This window comes from Capra hircus, chromosome 3 (genome assembly GCF_001704415.2).
Source record: "Capra hircus breed San Clemente chromosome 3, ASM170441v1, whole genome shotgun sequence".
NCBI lineage: Eukaryota > Metazoa > Chordata > Mammalia > Artiodactyla > Bovidae > Capra > Capra hircus.
In genome coordinates, this window is record NC_030810.1 from 85,536,563 (window position 1) to 85,554,832 (window position 18,270).

General features: G+C 36.5%; 1 protein-coding gene across 1 annotated transcript in view; it reads right to left on the minus strand.

Moving 5' to 3' along the window:
* Positions 7,537-18,270, minus strand: part of LOC102191575 (calcium-binding mitochondrial carrier protein SCaMC-1-like) — an 82,982-nt gene continuing 72,248 nt past the window's right edge. The window contains exons 8-10 of the mRNA XM_018045839.1: positions 17,656-17,823; positions 8,928-9,078; positions 7,537-7,776 (exon numbers count right to left, since the gene is read on the minus strand). Coding sequence (XP_017901328.1) covers positions 7,595-7,776; positions 8,928-9,078; positions 17,656-17,823 — 501 coding nt within the window. The 3' untranslated portion in view covers positions 7,537-7,594. The remainder of the gene's footprint in view (positions 7,777-8,927; positions 9,079-17,655; positions 17,824-18,270) is intronic.

Sequence of the window (18,270 nt, forward strand, 5' to 3'; positions counted from 1 at the left end):
ACCCAGACTGTACATGAAGGACGTGGAGGAAGGCTGGCCACTATGTGCACCTGTTTGAATTTTCTTTGGGCAAATTAGTTAAGCCTCAGAATAACTTCCTGTTGCCTACACAACATCCTGCATAGACTTCCTTATAGGCTTTTGAGATATGTCAGGGTGAGTAACTAAATAACATTGTAAACAACACTTGAACTTTCAGTGAGGCATTACCATCCTCTCCCTAGGAAAACAAAGGTTATTTATGAGAAAGAGAGGATGACTAAGAAAATTGACTATTATAAAATTACTTAAGTTTTTTCAAATGCATTAAAATATGCCTATTTTAGTTACCTTTTTATTCTGTTTAAATGCAAAGGCATTTAATCTTAAATGCAAGGCTTCATTAGCCACCTGTGTTATACTAACATTTTTTTCAACCATTTAAAAATTCTCTCCTTTATACCAATTTCTTTTGCTATTTTTAACTTACCTATATAATTTCATTTCTGATCACAAAATGATACATGTTTATTGTATGGAAAATACAGAAAAATCACAGAAGGAACGAAGCATGATGTCACTATCCAAAGGTTTAACTTAGATGTGAACTTCCTCCCTCCCCTGTCTTTTGTATAACTGCTTTACTGCATATTCCTATTTTTCATTAAAGTAATCTCAGATTACATATTACTATTTTCAATACTGCTTTTCCTAGTTCATACAGTACAGCCATTTTTCCATGTCATTAACACTCCTATATCATTATATCAAATAACTGTTTGATACTGTATCATGTTATATTTAAATATTTTGTTAAACATATCATTATTACAATTCTCTGCTATTATAAACAATGAAAAATATAAACTCTCTAAAAGATAAATCTTAACCTTTTTCCCTCTCTCTTCCTCTACTGCTTTTTTTGGCATTACATGACTATTTCCTACATAAAATGGCCACATCTTAAGAGGGTGTTGGCTCTATAAAGGGTTTTTATTTCATTAATTCACCAAATACTCAACAAGAAGCTTATATTGATAGGCTATATTGCTTTAACAATATAGACCCAAAAGTGTAACCATCTAAAAGTAACTATTTCTCACTCACATAATAGTACTACACAGGTGTTTCCGGTCACAGTTAGCTCTCCTCCATGCAGCTTCAGGAAATCTAATTTCAGTCTTAGAAACAGTACTTATCATTTCCACTCACATTCCATTGGAAAGAACTTCACCATATGTCTACCCTGACTACCACGGATGCTGAGAAATCTTTAGGTGTATTTCAAGGAAGAAAGGGAGATTGCATATTTTTTGGACACCCAGCCATCTCTAAATTAGGAAATATTTTTCTGTGGGTAGTTCAATATTCTGGAATTAACTCCCTAATTTACAAGCAAAAATCTTAAGAAGCTTTATTTTTAAAGAATTAAGCTATATATATACTTTCACAAAAGAAAAATTAAAGCAGGCTACAGTGTCACAATGCCTTAAAATTTTTTTATAGACCCACAAAATTTACAGTAGGCTTTTCTTTCCACGATCACCTGTAGGAGCTATTCCACTAAAGTCTTTATATTACCTTGCGCTTCATAGTACGTCTGCTGCACCACTATTTCTTGATATTCTTAATCTATCCTCCCCTGAGGTGGTTATTGAGGTCATTATACTCATATGGTCCTTCCCTCAACATAATCTGTGATTTTCCTATGGCAGTGTTCTACTGGTCTGATTTTTCCGGTAATAAGATAAAATTTTATGTTTTCACATAGCCCTGTGTCTTCCTTAACCAGACTTTTTTTCAGTCATTCACAGAACCCATAGCTTTTATAAAAGGGACTTTTAAAAATTGTTTCCTTCCTGATATTTTCAGTGATTATAGTTACTTTAAAGGAGATATAGCAGATGTCAGGGCATAAATTAATTCCTTCCTCTTAAGGCTTTTCTTCTCTGATTATAGATCCACTACCTTGGCTAAGAAAAATCTCTGGTGAGGCTGGTGGAAGTATGAAATTTAATGGAACAACATTACACTTCTTAAAGCTCAGTTGCTACTCTATACAACAAGGAAAGTCAACTACACTAATTGATTACAGGAAAATCACATCAATGACAGTTTTCACTTGTCCTTCTAGTAATAGGTCTGAGAATTCAAGCGTATTCAGGAGTTTCTAACTCCCCCTGTTCAGTTCAGTTCAGTAGCTCAGTTGTGTCTGACTCTTTGCAACCCTACGGACTATAGCATACCAGGCCTCCCTGTCTATCACCAATGCCCAGAGTTTACTCAAACTCATGTCCATTGAGTTGGTGATGCCATCCAACCATCTCATCTTCTGTTGTCCCCTTCTCCTCCTTCCTTCAATCTTTCCCAGCATCAGAGTCTTTTCAAATGAGTCAGTTCTTCACATCAGGTGGCCAAAGTACTGGAGTTTCAGCTTCAACATCAGTCCTTCCAATGAATATTCAGGACTGATCTCCTTTAGGATGGACTGGCTGGATCTCCTTGCAGTCCGAGGGACTCTCAAGAGTCTTCTCCAACACCACAGTTCAAAAGCATCAATTCTTCGGTGCTCAGCTTTCTTTATAGTCCAACTCTCACATCCATACATGACTACAGGAAAAACCATAGCTTTGACTAGATAGAACTTTGCTGGCAAAGCAATGTCTCTGCTTTTGAATATGCTATCTAGGTTGGTCATAACTTTTCTTCCAAGGAGTAAGCGTCTTTTAATTTCATGGCTGCAGTCACCATCTGCAATGATTTTGGAGCCCCCCAAAATGAAGTCTCTCACTGTTTCCACTGTTTCCCCATCTATTTCCCATGAAGTGATGGGACCAGATGCCATGATCTTAGTTTTCTGAGTGTTGAGCTTTAAGCCAACTTTTTCACTCTCTTCTTCCACTTTCATCAAGAGGCTCTTTAGTTTTTCTTTGCTTTCTGCCATAAGGGTAGTGTCATCTGCATATCTGAGGTTATTGATATTTCTCCCAGCAATCTTGATTCCAGCTTGTACTTCATCCAGCCCAGTATTTCTCATGATGTATTCTGCATAAAGGTTAAATAAGCAGGGTGACAATATACAGCCTTGACGTACTCCTTTCCTAGTTTGGAATCAGTCTGTTGTTCCATGCCCAGTTTTAACTATTGCTTCCTGACCTGCATACAGATTTCTCAAGAGGCAGGTCAGGTGGTCTGGTATTCCCATCTCTTTAAGAATTTTTCACAGTTTATTGTGGTACACATAGTCAAAGGTTTTGGCATAGTCAATAAAGCAGAAATAGTTGTTTTTCTGGAACTCTCTTGTGTTTTTGATAATTCAATGGATGTTGGCAATTTGATCTCTGGTTCCTCTGCCTTTTCTAAATCCAGCTTGAACATCTGGAAGTTCACAGTTCACGTGTTGAAAACTCCCTCTGTAGTTTATCATTAATATCCCATCATCAATATTAATGTAATTAACAACATCATCATAACAATCATCTACTGGGCAGAAAATCAAATTATCTAGTAAAAATATTTCACACAAACCCTATGACAAGTGAAACAGTGTCATTAGCTCTTCCTTTAAATAGCTAATGCATGTGTGCATTCCCCTTTACCTTCAATTTTTCTGAGTGAGCAAGGAGAGGGAAGCCATCAGAGCTTAAAGTATGAGATTAACTCAGTATGTGTTCAATGAGAGCAATACCACCTCCTAGGAAGCAACTTGAAAATTTATGAAAGAATTTTAAAATTATTTTTAATAAAAAAAAATTTTGGAATAGTTTTAGATGTACAGGAAATTTGTGATAATACAAAGAATACTGAGGTATCTCATGCCCAGTTTCCTCCTGTTATTAACATTTGTAATTAGTAAGGTACATTTGTCACAAAGAAGCAATATTGCTAAATTATTAACTAAAACCCACACTTTATTCAGATTTCTTTGTATTTAACCTACTGCCCCTTTTATTTTCCAGGATCCCACCCAAGACACCACATTCAATCTAGTCATCATGTCTCCTTAATTTCCTATTGGCTTGGCTACGATGGTTCTCAGATTTTCCTTGTTTTTGATGATCTTGAAAAACTTTGATGACAGTTTTATGGAGTACTAATCAAAGAATTTTGTAAACTCTCTCTCAATTTAGATTCTTCTGATGTCTTTCTCATAATTATGGGGTTTTGGGAGGAAGACACAGAGGTAAATTGCCATTCTCATCACACGGTATTGGTAGTACATATTCTCAGTATAACTTAGCTGATCCTGACTTTGACTAGCTGGCTGAGGCAATGTTTGTCAGATTTCTCCAATTAATCTAAGTAACTTTTTCCCCTTCCATATTACACTCTTTGAAAGTCCTTATGCATAGCCCACACCTAATGAATGGGGAGTTGAGGAAGAAGCATCTATATAAATTATTTGGAATTCTTCCGCAAAGAAGAGTTGTCTCTTCTCTCCCATTTATTTTCAATTATTAATTTACATTAATGTGGACTCATGAATATTTTATGTTGGATTATAATGCCATACTACTTCATTCTGTTGCAAATTTCTCCAGCTTTGGTGAAACGGAGCTCTTCCTGTGGGCTCCCGTGCCCCATCAACAAATCTCCTTCAGTGTGTGCACATGTGTGGGTTTGACTTTTTGTTTTATTTGGTTTTGTGAGTACCTCCTTACTTTTTTGGCACTACAAGATGCTTCAGGGTAATCACAGGTACTTACTTCCCCATTCCCAGAACCAGTTATTTCCTGGAGTCCTGCTTCCTTATTGGAGAATGGTATTAGAAACCAAGATTTGGGCATAAGATGTGCTCACTGCTACAGGGGTGTTGTTTCCCTGGGGCAATTTCAGCTGATGATGCAAAGAAATATAGGTGTGTATGCTGTGAATACTGCTAACTACAAATGTCCTCTATATGTAACTATCTGTATCTATATTAAGATAAATATGAGTTCTCACTGATGTTTCCAACAGTAGTCCTTAACACATAGAATAGGGCCTCCTGCTCTTGTTTATCTCTAACCTTCCACTCCAACAGTGAGAAAGGTGGCTCCCATCATCTGCCAACATGTACTTAACTCTCAAATTTCAGTATACATGTATGCTTGTGTTAGTTGCTCAGTCATGTCCTACTCTTTGCAATCCCATGGACTGTAGCCCGCCAGGGTCCTCTGTTCATGGAATTCTCCAGGCAAGAGTACTGGAGTGGGTTGCCATTCTATTCTCCAGGGGATCTTCCAGACCCAGGGATCAAACCTGGGTCTCCCACATTGCAGGCAGATTCTTTACCATCTGAGTTACCAGGGAAGCCCATACATATATAGTGGTTTCAGAATTGTTAAACTGTACCTCGTGGGAAGCAACTTTTATCAACTATAGCGTAATGCTCGTGTGCAGTTCTTTTTGCCTTTAGTCTTAACAGACTTGTGGAAGCACATTTTGATGGTCATAATCTTTGTAGGGGTGGCTCTGACATTTATGAGGGAGAACTCAGGAATGCTAAATGTCCTGGAATGTGATGCACAATTCTGTACAAAATATTGCATACATGACTTAAACATCCCACTGGCCATTTGTGCAAGTAAAACCTGTTTATTATCTATTTTTACACTGTTTTAATTTTCATTAAACAGTTCAAGAAAGTAGGTATCATGTAAAGCAAGGGAAAAATCACATTTCTTTTGTTCAGAATGTTTCCAAGTAAACATTTATCATTTGGGAAAATAATGTCACTGATGGTAACACTGCATGTGGTGGCAAAGCTGCCAAAGCAACTTCTCTGCACCTGTTGTTGTCACGTTTGTATAATTCTATGTGTGTATACAAACATGCTTATTTATCCTTTATTTTAAATGTCAAATACAAGGAAAAACTGTCTAAAGATTCAGCTGAATATATTTTGTCTTACTTGGAGTTCCTGGTTCCACTGAAATGAGGTAGATGCTAAGTTTTTAATAGTTCTACTTCTCCTAGAAACTGGAGGAAAAGTAAAAGGAAATAAAATCCCTTAAATACATTTCAGTGAAAATGGGAGAGAGCAAAAATCTGAAAATTTCAAAATTGGGCATGAGTGCTGCCCTAAGGCCCCTAAGAAGTTGGCATAGGAGTTTGTAACACATGTCCTAGGGAGGAACAGAGGACTTAGCAGTAGGAGATCTCGGAAATCACAAAATGTTGTACTCTAAGAGAGGGCCCTATGTGTAGAGGAAACTGTGTTGAGCAAGACTGAAACTGGTACGACACACGAAGGGGAGAGGCAAAAAGAGAATGCTCAGAAAGTGCTGGTGGACTGAGGCTCTGAAGGTGCAGATTTCACTAAGCTTCCACACACTAAACCTTCCAAGGTTGCAGCATCTTGGAACGTGATTACTTTGTTTCCTGGTGATGGAATCCTTTGAAGAATGTGTGCAAACCCAGGGGTCCTTAACTAGACTGGGTTTAAGAACCCAGCAAGAGGAGATATGACTACACAAAGGCAGTGATTTTAAGTTGTGCCCCTAAGCAATGAAGCTTAGAAAGCTACCTTGGCCTCCTCTACCAGAAAAAGATGTGCCCTGGAGAAGGGATGAAAGTATTCTGGTTAATGGAGACTATTAAGTGCCACTATAGATTAATAACTTTGCATTATGGTATAAACCTTAGACTTGTGAGTAATTTTGGTTAATTTATCACCAAGAAACTGATCACCTTGAGGAAATGAATAAAGTCAAATTCTCATATCAGCAAGGCTAAGTCTCCAGGCCTGGACTGTAGTCTGTTTAGCCTGGCAGTTCTTCAGCTGAGTCCATTGTGGCCAACTGGCCCATTACCACTGTCTCATCACACCTTCATTTAATTCCAGCATAGAATATGATTCTTTTTTTCATAAAACCAAGGAGACAGATTTGGAATTTCAACTGACTCAAGTTGAAATAAGTTGAAATAAGAATTGCTTTTATAAATAATGGATTTAATTTTTAAAACTCAAATATTTTTCAAGCAGAAGATAAAAGAAAATTCCTCCAATGCTAATTTGTTTTCAGTGCTGACTTCCTTTAAACAGCTGAAAGTATCAAGAATAAAAATGAACCAACAATGTTTACATTTGCAAATGAAAGTACCCAGAGAAATAAGCAATGTGTTATCATGTCATCACTATTCCATCTATAATCTGATAGAAGGAATTGTGAAACCCACATTTTATTTTGCTTAAAAGAAGGGAACTAGACTGATCTTCCACAAACATCAATTTTAAATGCACTGATTTTTCTTTTGGTGTATAAAACATTTTCAAGCTCTGCTTTTTCAAAAATTGCTTAAATACAAAAGAGCTAACACAAACTGCTACAACTGACCAAATGTTTTATACACTGTTACTATGGTATCTTCCAACCCAATAAAAACAAGTTTCAAGTTAGGATTCTGAGAGTAGTGGGAAGTGTAAATTGAATCTGTGGATGTGAAGGATTTTAAATTAAAGAACTTTAACAGAATAATTATTTAATATATAGATTTTATAACAGATAAAGAGAAAATATTTTAACAATTACTTGATATCTCTTTCCTTTCAGGAAAAAAAGTAAATTTCTCCTTACAAATGAAATATTACCTTACAATTAGGTAATTATAACAAAGGAAACAATTTGATATTCTACTTCTCAGTGAATCCCACATGGCCTTTCACTTTTTCAAAAGTCACACAGCTAATGCATACTGAGGGAAGCACCTTTATGATGTTTGGCGTGACACCCCTGAAAAATCCCCTTTTTCCTTCTTTGTTATATATATCTTGAATGAGCTGAATCATAGAAGTTGTTCCTTTTTCTTCCAGTGCTACAAAGGAAAAAATCAATGTAATATAACACTTAATCTAAAGATAGTTCAGTGGTTAAAATGAGAATTTATAGAGGCTGAAATTACTTCAGAGTATACCTCTCTCCCTACCTGTAGAATTGTCCTGTGCAGTCCAAACTGTAGTCTCTAGACACATGAAACTACACATTTAAATTAATTAAAACTAAGCAAAACCAGAAAATCAGTTTGTCAATTGCACTAACAACATTTCAATTGCACTAACAACATTCCAAGTGATAACCTTGTGTCATTAATGGCTACCATACTGGATAGCACAAATAAAAAACAACTCCATCACTGCAGAAAGCCCTCTTGGACAGCACTTGAAATTCTTTCACAAAGGACCTCAAAGGAGCATCTGGAATTGTATATGACATACATAGTTTGATAGAGGGATAGACAGATCTTCACCTGAACTACAATATAAATAAATAAATAAAAACTCACTAAAAAGAGGAGAAAAAGCATTTAAAAGAAGGTAACTTACTACATGACCCCTTGAACAGTTAACTCGGGATGACAATAGGATTATGTGGGGTTTCTTTTTCTTATCAAAAAGTGACACATGTTTTCTTATAGTCTAAATTCCTAATATTTCACTTGAGAGAAACAAAAGAGATACCCTCTACTTAATATCTCTTGCTAAATGTACTAGAATACAAAATCACTGTATTCAGTTCCACAAGTGTATTAAGTTCCTGATGCAAACTATGATAAGAGCAGAACTAGGGGGAAATATGTGCATATTGAGCAAATGTTGACTCAATTTGAAGAAAGAAAAATCTTTTCTATTGTTCTGCATGGAACTGCCTAATTTGAAACTCTGTGGAAATCATCAATAATTGAAAGAAATGTGAAGAGTTCCAAATAAAACATTGGAGAAGAAATAAAATCTAAAATTCACAAGACTCTGCAATAAAACAACAAATCCAAGATTCATGCTTTAAATATCAGAGAATTAGCTTTTGATTTATTTATTAATTCTACCATTTTTATTTTTGAAATCATTAATTTCTACTCATTTAAAACAATTTTTTTAACGGTCTTAAGTTAGTTCTTACTACTGTTTCATTAAAATTATTTTAAATAACTTTTAAAACTTATGATTATTTCATTTATATAAAACTCACCTTGAGCCTGCATACGAGTTCTAATAAGGTTCAGAGGGAAGCTGGCCATCTGACCACAAGCATGAGACAGTGTACTACATCCCAGCAAAATCACTATTCCAGGGTCTAGAGAGCCTCTTGCGTGTTGTTCTAGCCAACGATTCTTCAAATGCTGGCAGAAAAAAAGAGTAGTAAATATCCTTTAACTACTGTGCAAGTCTAAGCACAGCACAGCAAGTCTAAGCAGAACAAAGTTCATTGCTCACTCAGTTTCAATAAACATTTTTGAGTAGCTTCTTGATTCAAGAATTATAAAGAGCATTTTCATCAACGTCATCTCATTTAATCCCTACAGAAATTTGTTAACTTTATAAATTTTATAAATGAAGAAAGTAATTCAGAGACTAATGAATTATCAGGTCAGAAAGCTGAAAAATGATGTCAAGCTTGGTAACTTGATTTTAGTAACTGTTCTTTCCAAAATCTTCACAAAAGATTGTTCCTACTCTTCCTTGTACAGAGGAGGCATCTCTGGTGTCCTATTGGGCATCAGGTGCAAAGATGTTTTCAAATTAATGATTCATACCATTTCAGTGTGAGTTCCCTGTTTGCTCTCTGTTCATGCGTTATTTTGTTTGGCTTGATTGTTTTGGTCTGTGAGGATATTCAAAGACCCAAGCAAAATCTGGAGATTCTCAGAGGGATTAACAGGACACTGCGGAGAAGACTGCATAATGCACTCTAAATTAACAAACCCATTTTTCTCAAATTTTAAGAATGATTCATCTTTCTAGATTTGCTTTTCTGTGAGTAAAAATGGCCAGAAAAGTTATATACAAATAACTGGTTGAAAATATCACTAAGTGTTTTAGAACTATTCATTAATTAAAGGATACAACTCCACCATTATATACTGGGACAATTACTATCAAATATATACTTTGACACTTTTGAAAAAATAAATTTCAAAACGTCCTTACTCAGTGTGCATTTATTACAGTTATGCAATAATAAAGAGAGAAATGTGTAATGGCACTCTGTTACAACAGCAAAAAGAAATTTAACTGTCAAAATAAAAGAATGGAGGGAACCCAACATAAGCAGGGACAAACAATTTAATACGATCATAGAAAAGAAAATAAATGTATGGTATAATATTGAATAAATTCTATGAAAATGTAACTATTTCTTTCAGTGTGAAATGAAATTGGCCATCTTTCACATAATGGTGGTACCACTTATCAGAAATAACCACTAGGCTTGTACCTAGAGAGATATTTTTCTTGTATTGAGAAAGAATTTTAAGTTAATCTAGTCACATACTCTCAATGTCCTTATAACCAAGGACATTGTTGGTTGGTATATATTCTTAGATATATTCTATATATTGTTATTTACATGGTATATATTGTTAAAGTGGTCTACCTGAAGCAGATGAATAGTCATAAAATGAAATGACTGGCTGAAGTAAGGAGAGCAACCTACACTTCACAGGAAGGCTGTTTATACTATCGCTCTTGCCTCTCCCCCCACACCCCTCAATTGCTACTCTCCTCAATTCTCATTTTCACAACTGTACAATATTATTTCAGTTTTCTTAGCTTTAACTGATATTACATCAGATTTTTCTAGGGAGCTAAAAAACCTGAATTCCAGACTTCTTCCAAGAACAATGAAATCAGAATATCCTAGGATATAGCCCAAGAATCTTATTTCTTAAATATCCACAGGCAAATGATTCTGATATGTATATAGAGTTGAAAACAACTATTTTATCAGCACTAAGGTCCTTAATTATTTTTTCAGACCCGCCCCTCTTTACTATGACCTCATAACTATTCTCTAGCTTTTATGTTACTTATCAGTTCAGTTCAGTTCAGTTGCTCAGTTGTGTCCGAATATTTGTGACTTGATGAACCGTAGCACTCCAGGCCTCCCTGTCCATCACCAACTCCCAGAGTTCACCCAAAACCATGCCAATCGAGTCAGTGATGCCATCCAGCCATCTCATCCTCTGTGGTCCCCTTCTCCTGCCCCCAATCCCTCCCAGCATCAGGGTCTTTTCCAATGAGTCAACTCTTTGCATGAGGTGGCCAAAGTACTGGAGATTCAGCTTCAACATCAGTCCTTCCAATAAACACCCAGGACTGATCTCCTTTAGGATGGACTGGTTGGATCTCCTTGCAGTCCAAGGGACTCTCAAGAATCTTCTCCAACACCACACTTCAAAAGCATCAATTCTTCAGTGCTCAGCTTTCTTCACAGTCTAACTCTCACATCCATACATGACCACTGGAAAAACCATAGCCTTGACTAGATGGACCTTTGTTGGCAAGGCAATATCTCTGCTTATCGATATGCTATCTAGGTTGGTCATAATTTTTCTTCCAAGGAGTAAGCATCTTTTAATTTCATGGCTGCAGTCACCATCTGCAGTGATTTTGGAGCCCCAGAAATAAAGTCTGACACTGTTTCCATTGTTTCCCCATCTATTTCCCATGAAGTGATGGGACCAGATGCCATGATCTTCGTTTTCTGAATGTTGAGTTTTAAGCCAACTTTTTCACTCTCCTCTTTCACTTTCATCAAGAGGCTCTTTAGTTCCTCTTCATTTTCTGCCATAATGGGTGGTGTCATCTGCATATCTGAGGTGATTGAGATTTCTCCTGGCAATCTTGATTCCAGCTTGTGCTTTATCCAGTCCAGCGTTTCTAATGATGTACTCTGCATAGAAGTTAAATAAGCAGGGTGACAATATACAGCCTTGACGGACTCCTTTTCCTATTTGCAACCAGTCTGTTGTTCCATGTCCAGTTCTAACTGTTGCTTCCTGACCTGCATATAGGTTTCTCAAGAGGCAGGTTAGGTGGTCTGGTATTCCCATCTCTTTCAGAATTTTCCACAGTTTATTGTGATCCACACAGTCAAAGGCTTTGGCATAATCAATAAAGCAGAAATAGATGTTTTTCTGGAACTCTCTTGCTTTTTCCATGATCCAGCAGATGTTGGCAATTTGATCTCTGGTTCCCCTGCCTTTTCTAAAACCAGCTTGAACATCTGGAAGTTCACGGTTCACGTACTGCTGAAGCCTGGCTTGGAGAATTTTGAGCATTACTTTACTAGCATGTGAGATGAGTTCAATTGTGCAGTAGTTTTGGCATTCTTTGGCATTGCCTTTCTTTGGGATTGGAATGAGAAATGACCTTTTCCAGTCCTGTGGCCACTGCTGAGTTTTCCACATTTGCTGGCATATTGAGTGCAGCACTTTCACAGCATCATCGTCCAGGATTTGAAACAGCTCCACTGGAATTCCATTACCTCCACTAGCTTTGTTCATAGTGATGCTTTCTAAGGCCCACTTGACTTCACATTCCAGGATGTCCGGCTCTAGGTGAGTGACCACATAATCATGATTATCTGGGTCATGAAGCTCTTTTTTGTACAGTTCTTCTGTGTATTCTTGCCACCCCTTCTTAATACCTTCTGCTTCTGTTAGGTCCATACCATTTCTGTCCTTTATCGAGCCCATCTTTGCATGAAGTGTTCCCTTGGTATCTCTAATTTTCTTGAAGAGAGCTCTAGCCTTTCCCACTTTGTTGTTCCCATTCTGTTGCGTGGGCGCAGGAGGGCCAAGAGGAGCTACTCCATGTTCAAGGTCAGGAGGGGCAGCTGTGAGGAGATACCCTTCATCCAAGGTAAGAAGCAGTGGCTATACTTTGCTGGAGCAGCAGTGAAGAGATACTCCACGTCCAAGGTAAGAGAAACCCAAGTAAGATGATAGGTGTTGCGAGAGGGCATCAAACAGCAGATACACTGAAACCATAATCACAGAAAACTAGTCAATCTGATCACATGGACCAGAGCCTTGTCTAATTCAATGAGGCTAAGCCATGCTGTGTGGGGGCCACCCAAGATGGGCGGGTCATGGTGGAGAGGTCTGACAGGACGTGGTCCACTGGAGAAGGGAATGGCAAACCACTTCAGTATTCTTGCCTTGAGAACCCTCATGAACAGTATGAAAAGGCAAAAAGGTAGGACACTGAAAGATGAAATCCCCAGGTCGGTAGATGCCCAATATGCTACTGGAGATCAGTGGAGAAATAACTCCAGAAATGAATGAATGGATGGAACCAAAGCAAAAACAACACCCAGTTGTGGATAGGACTAGTGATAGAAGCAATATTGTAAAGAGCAGTATTGCAGAGGAACCTGGAATGTCAGGTCCATGAATCAGGGCAAATTGGAAGTGGTCAAGCAGGAGATGGCAAGGGTGAACGTCGACATTCTAGGAATCAGAGAATTAAAAAGGACTGGAATGGGTGAATTTAACTCAAATGACCATTATATCTACTACTGTGGGCAGGAATCCCTCAGAAGAAATGGAGTAGCCATCATGGTCAACAAAAGAGTCCGAAATGCAGTACTTGGATGCAATTTGAAAAACGACAGAATGATCTCTGTTCGTTTCCAAGGGAAACCATTCAATATCATGGTAATCCAAGCCTATGCCCCAACTAGTAACACAGAAGAAGCTGAAGTTGAACGGTTCTATGAAGAACTACAAGACCTTTTAGAACTAACACCCAAAAAAGATGTCCTTTTCATTATAGGGGACTGGAATACAAAAGTAGGAAGTCAAGAAACACCTGGAGTAACAAGCAAATTTGGCCTTGGAGTACAGAAAGAAGCAGGGCAAAGGCTAATAGAGTTTTGCCGAGAGAATGCACTGGTCATAGCAAACACCCTCTTCAACAACACAATAGAAGACTCTATACATGGACATCACCAGATGGTCACACAAAATCAGATTGATTATATTCTTTGCAGCCAAAGATGGAGAAGCTCTATACAGTCAGCAAAAACAAGACCAGGAGCTGACTGTGGTTCAGATCATGAACTTTTTATTGCCAAATTCAGAGTTAAATTGAAGAAAGTGGGGAAAACCACTAGACCATTCAGGTATGACCTAAATCAAATCCCTTGTGATTATACAGTGGAAGTGAGAAATAAATTTAAGGGAGTAGATCTGATGATAGAGTGCCTGATGAACTATGGATGGAGGTTTGTGACATTGTACAGGAGACAGGGATCAAGACCATCCCCATGGAAAAGAAATGCAAAAAAGCAAAATGGCTGTCTGAGGAGGCCTTACAAATAGCTGTGAAAGGAAGAGAAGTGAAAAGCAAAGGAGAAAAGGAAAGATATAAGCATCTGAATGCAGAGTTCCAAAGAACAGCAAGGAGAGATAAGAAAGTCTTCCTCAGCAATCAGTGTTACTTATAATTCACAGTAAATGTCAGATGTCAGCTTAATTCTTCTTCATAGAGGTGTTTCAAGTTTAAAGTAACTGGTGCAATAGAAAACTGTGAGACAATCATAAAGAGTAAATTCCTAGGTAAGAAAAATGAAATGATACATTTAGAGTAGAATATTTAGAATTTGAGTAATCACCACAAATAGCTCTGGAGTATATTCAGCTCAGTTTGGGGGTTTTATTGTTCTTTCTTTTTAAAATTAAACTATAGTTGAGTTATAATATTGTGTTAGTTTCAGGTGTACATCCGAGTTTTGCATATATATAAATTTTCAGATTCTTTTCCACTAGATAAGATATACTGAATATAGTTCCCTGTGCCATACAGTAAATTCTTGTTTATCTATTTTATATACAGCAATGTGTATTTGCTAATTCTATGCTCCTAATTTGCAGCCACTTCCCCTTTGGTAATCAAATAAACCATACGTTTATTTTATGTGTCTCTGAGTCTGTTTCTGTTTTGTAAATTAAATCATTTATACTATTTCTTAGATTCCACATATAAGTGATCAAATTGCCAACATAAGTGGACAGAAAAAGCAAGAGATTCCAGAAAAACATCTACTTCTGCTTCATTGACTACACTAAAGCCTTTGACTGTGTGGAACACAACAAACTGTGGAAAATTCTTAAAGAGATGGAAATACCAGACCATCTTACCTGCCTCCTGAGAAATCTATATGCAAGTCAAGAAGCAACAGTGAGAACTAAACATGGAACAAAGGACTGGTTCCAAACTGAGAAAGGAGTATGTCAAGGCTGTATATTGTCACCCTGCTTATTTAACTTTTATGCAGAGTACCTCATGTGAAATTCTGGGCTGGATGAAGCATAAGCTGGATCAAGACTGCCAGGAGAAATATCAATAACCTCAGATATGCAGATTACACCACCCTAATGGTAGAAAGAAAATAAAGTTTTTCACTGTTTCCATTGTTTCCCCATCTATTTGGCATGAAGTGATGGGACCAGATGCCATGAAGTGACGGGACCGGATGCCTTGATCTTAGTTTTTTGATTGTTGAGTTTTAAGCCAGCTTTTTCACTCTTCCTTTCACTTTCATCAAGAAGCTCTTTAGTTCCTCTTCTTTGGAAAAGTGTCTCTTTAGGACTTCTGTCCATTTTTTGGTTGAGTTGTTTGTTGTTGTTTTTCTTTTCTTTTTTGATACCGAGGTATTTTTACCTTTTAGAAATTACGCCTTTGTCAGTTGCATTGTTTGCAAATATTTTCTCTTATTGTGTAGGATGTACTTTCATTTTGTTTACAGTTTCCTTTTCTGTGCAAAAGTATTTCCCATTTGCTTATTTTCGCTTTAATTTCTTCTGTCTTAGGAGACTCATTTAAGAAAACATTGGTACAGGAAGGGAAATAAGATGGTGGAATAGAAGGACTTGAGCTCACCTTCTCTTAGGAAAACATCAAAATCACAACTAACTACTAAAGAACCATAGATAAAATATGCACACTACTAGATAAAAGATCAACAAGGACCTAATGTATAGCACAGGGAATTCTACTGGGAAAAGAATTGAAAAAGAAGGGATATGGGTATATGTATAACTGAATCACTTTGATGTACACCAGAAACCAACACATTATAAATCAACAAATCTACAAGATAAAATAAAAAAATTTTAAAGCAAAATATTGGTATGATTTACGTCCAAGAATGTTTTGCTATGTCCTCTTCTACGAGTTTTATGGACTCATGTATTATATCTAACTCTTTAGGCCACTTTAGTTTATTTTTGTGTATGCTGTGAGCAAGTGTCCTAACTTCATTGATTTACATGAGGCTGTCCAGCTTTGCCAACAAGACTTGCTGAAGAGGCTGTATTTTCTCCATTGTATATTCCTTTCTTCTTCGTCAAGAAGAAAGGTGATCACAGGTGTGTGTGTTTATTTCTGGGCTCTCTACTGTTCAACTGATCTAGATATATATGTTTTTGTGCCAACGACACACTTTTTGGTTACTGTAAATTTTGTAATATTGTCTGATCACAGGGGTGTGTGTTTATTTCTGGGCTCTCTACTTATTCAACTGATCTAGATATATATGTTTTTGTGCCAACAACACATTTTTTGGTTACTGTAAATTTTGTAATATTGTCTGAAATCTAGGAGGGTTATGCCTCCACTTTATTCTTTTTCTTCAGTATTGCTTATGCAATTATGAGCCTTTTCTGTTCCATATAAATTTTAGTATTATTTGTTCTGGTTCTGTGAAAAATGTCATGTGTAATTTGATAGGGATTGCATTAAATCTGTAGATAGCATTGTGTACTATGACCAATTTAACAATGCTGATTTTTCCAATCCAAGATATCTTCCAAGTTTTTAAATCATCTTCAGTTTCCTTTATCAATAATTTATATTTCTCAGTGTACAGGTCTTTCACCTCCTTGGTTAGGTTTATTTCTAGGGTTTTTTGACCCCAATTTTAAACAGGAAATTTTTTTTAACTTTCTTTTTGTAATATTTCATTGTTAGTGTAAAGAAATTCAACGATTTCTGAGTGTTAATCTTGTACCTGCTACCTTGCTGAATTAATCATTTCTAGTAGTTTTTGTGTGGAGTCTTTAGGGTTTTCTATATAGAGTATCCCGTCATTTGCATATAATGACAATTTTACCTTTTCCCTTCCAATTTCCATATCTTTTAGGTGTTTTTTTGTTGTTTGATTGCTGTGACTAGGATTTCTAATACCATGTTGAATAGAAATGGTGAGAGTGGGCAATCCTTGTTTTGTTTCAGAATTTAGAAAGAAGGCTTTTATAATAGCTTTCACTGTCGAGTATTATCTTGCTGTGGGTTTGTCATAAATATTCCCACTATACCCTTTTGGTGAGAGATGCTATCATGAATGGATGTTGAATTTTATCAAATGCTTTTTCTTCATTTACTGAGATGATCATGTGGTTTTCATCTTTTCTTTTGTTGATGCGCTGTATCACACTGATTGATTTGTGTGTGCTGAACCATCTGTCTGATCCAGGGATGGATCCAACTTGGTTGTGGTGTGTGATCTTTTTTCTGTGTTGCCGGGTTTGCAACAAAATGTGTTTGGATTTGTAACAAAAATGTGTTGAGCATTTTTGTATCTATATTCATCAAAGACACTGGCTTGCAATTTTCTTTTTTTGTATTATGTTTGATTTTGCTATCAAGGTGACAGTGGCTTCACAGAAAGGTCTTCCTTTATTATTACCAAAAACTAATTCAAACAAAAAAGCACAAAACAAAAATTTATTACTAGACTAGCAGACAACTAACATATAAAATGAAAAGCCAAATAAAACAATTCAGTTCACTTCTTGGTTGGAAGCTATTTCATCAAAAGTCATTTATAGCCAGATTTTTAGAATAAAAACTAGTATTGAATCAAATTTTCAAGTCTAACACAAAACATCATGTTATAAGAATAAGCTCACCTCATAAACACAAAGATCTATGCCTGCATAAGGTATAATTCCTAGCAAGTTAGGAATATAACCTTTGAAAAAGGCTCTAGCACCTTCTTGCTTCAGAAGTTGCTTGCCGCAGTCAATAATCCCTGAGTACTGTCCAGTTTTACCTACAGCCAGCCTGGTCTTTATAACCTAAATGTGAAAGAATACAATATAAATATATTGATCAGATTCACTCAACTTACCTAGCAATCGATTAAATTGTATTAGGTCATGATGTTTGCTAATTATCATAGAAATAAAAAAAGAAAGCAATCTCAAATATAATTTTAACTTTTTGCTAACTCTTAATTATAAACAACTGTTACAGTACAGAGGTTTTTAAAAATTACTTAAACAGGAAAATATAATTAAGCATTTGTGGCTTTAATTGATATACTCACTCAAACATCTTTCATGTGCTATAAGGAAACATATTCTAAATCAAACCAACTGAGATAACATTATTGATTTAAGGTAAAGCAATAACATTTTCTAGGCAAGAATACTGAAGGTGGTAGTCATTCCCTTCTCCAGGGGATCTTCCGACCCAGGGATCGAACCTGGTCTCCCGCATTGCACGCAGATTCTTTATTGTCT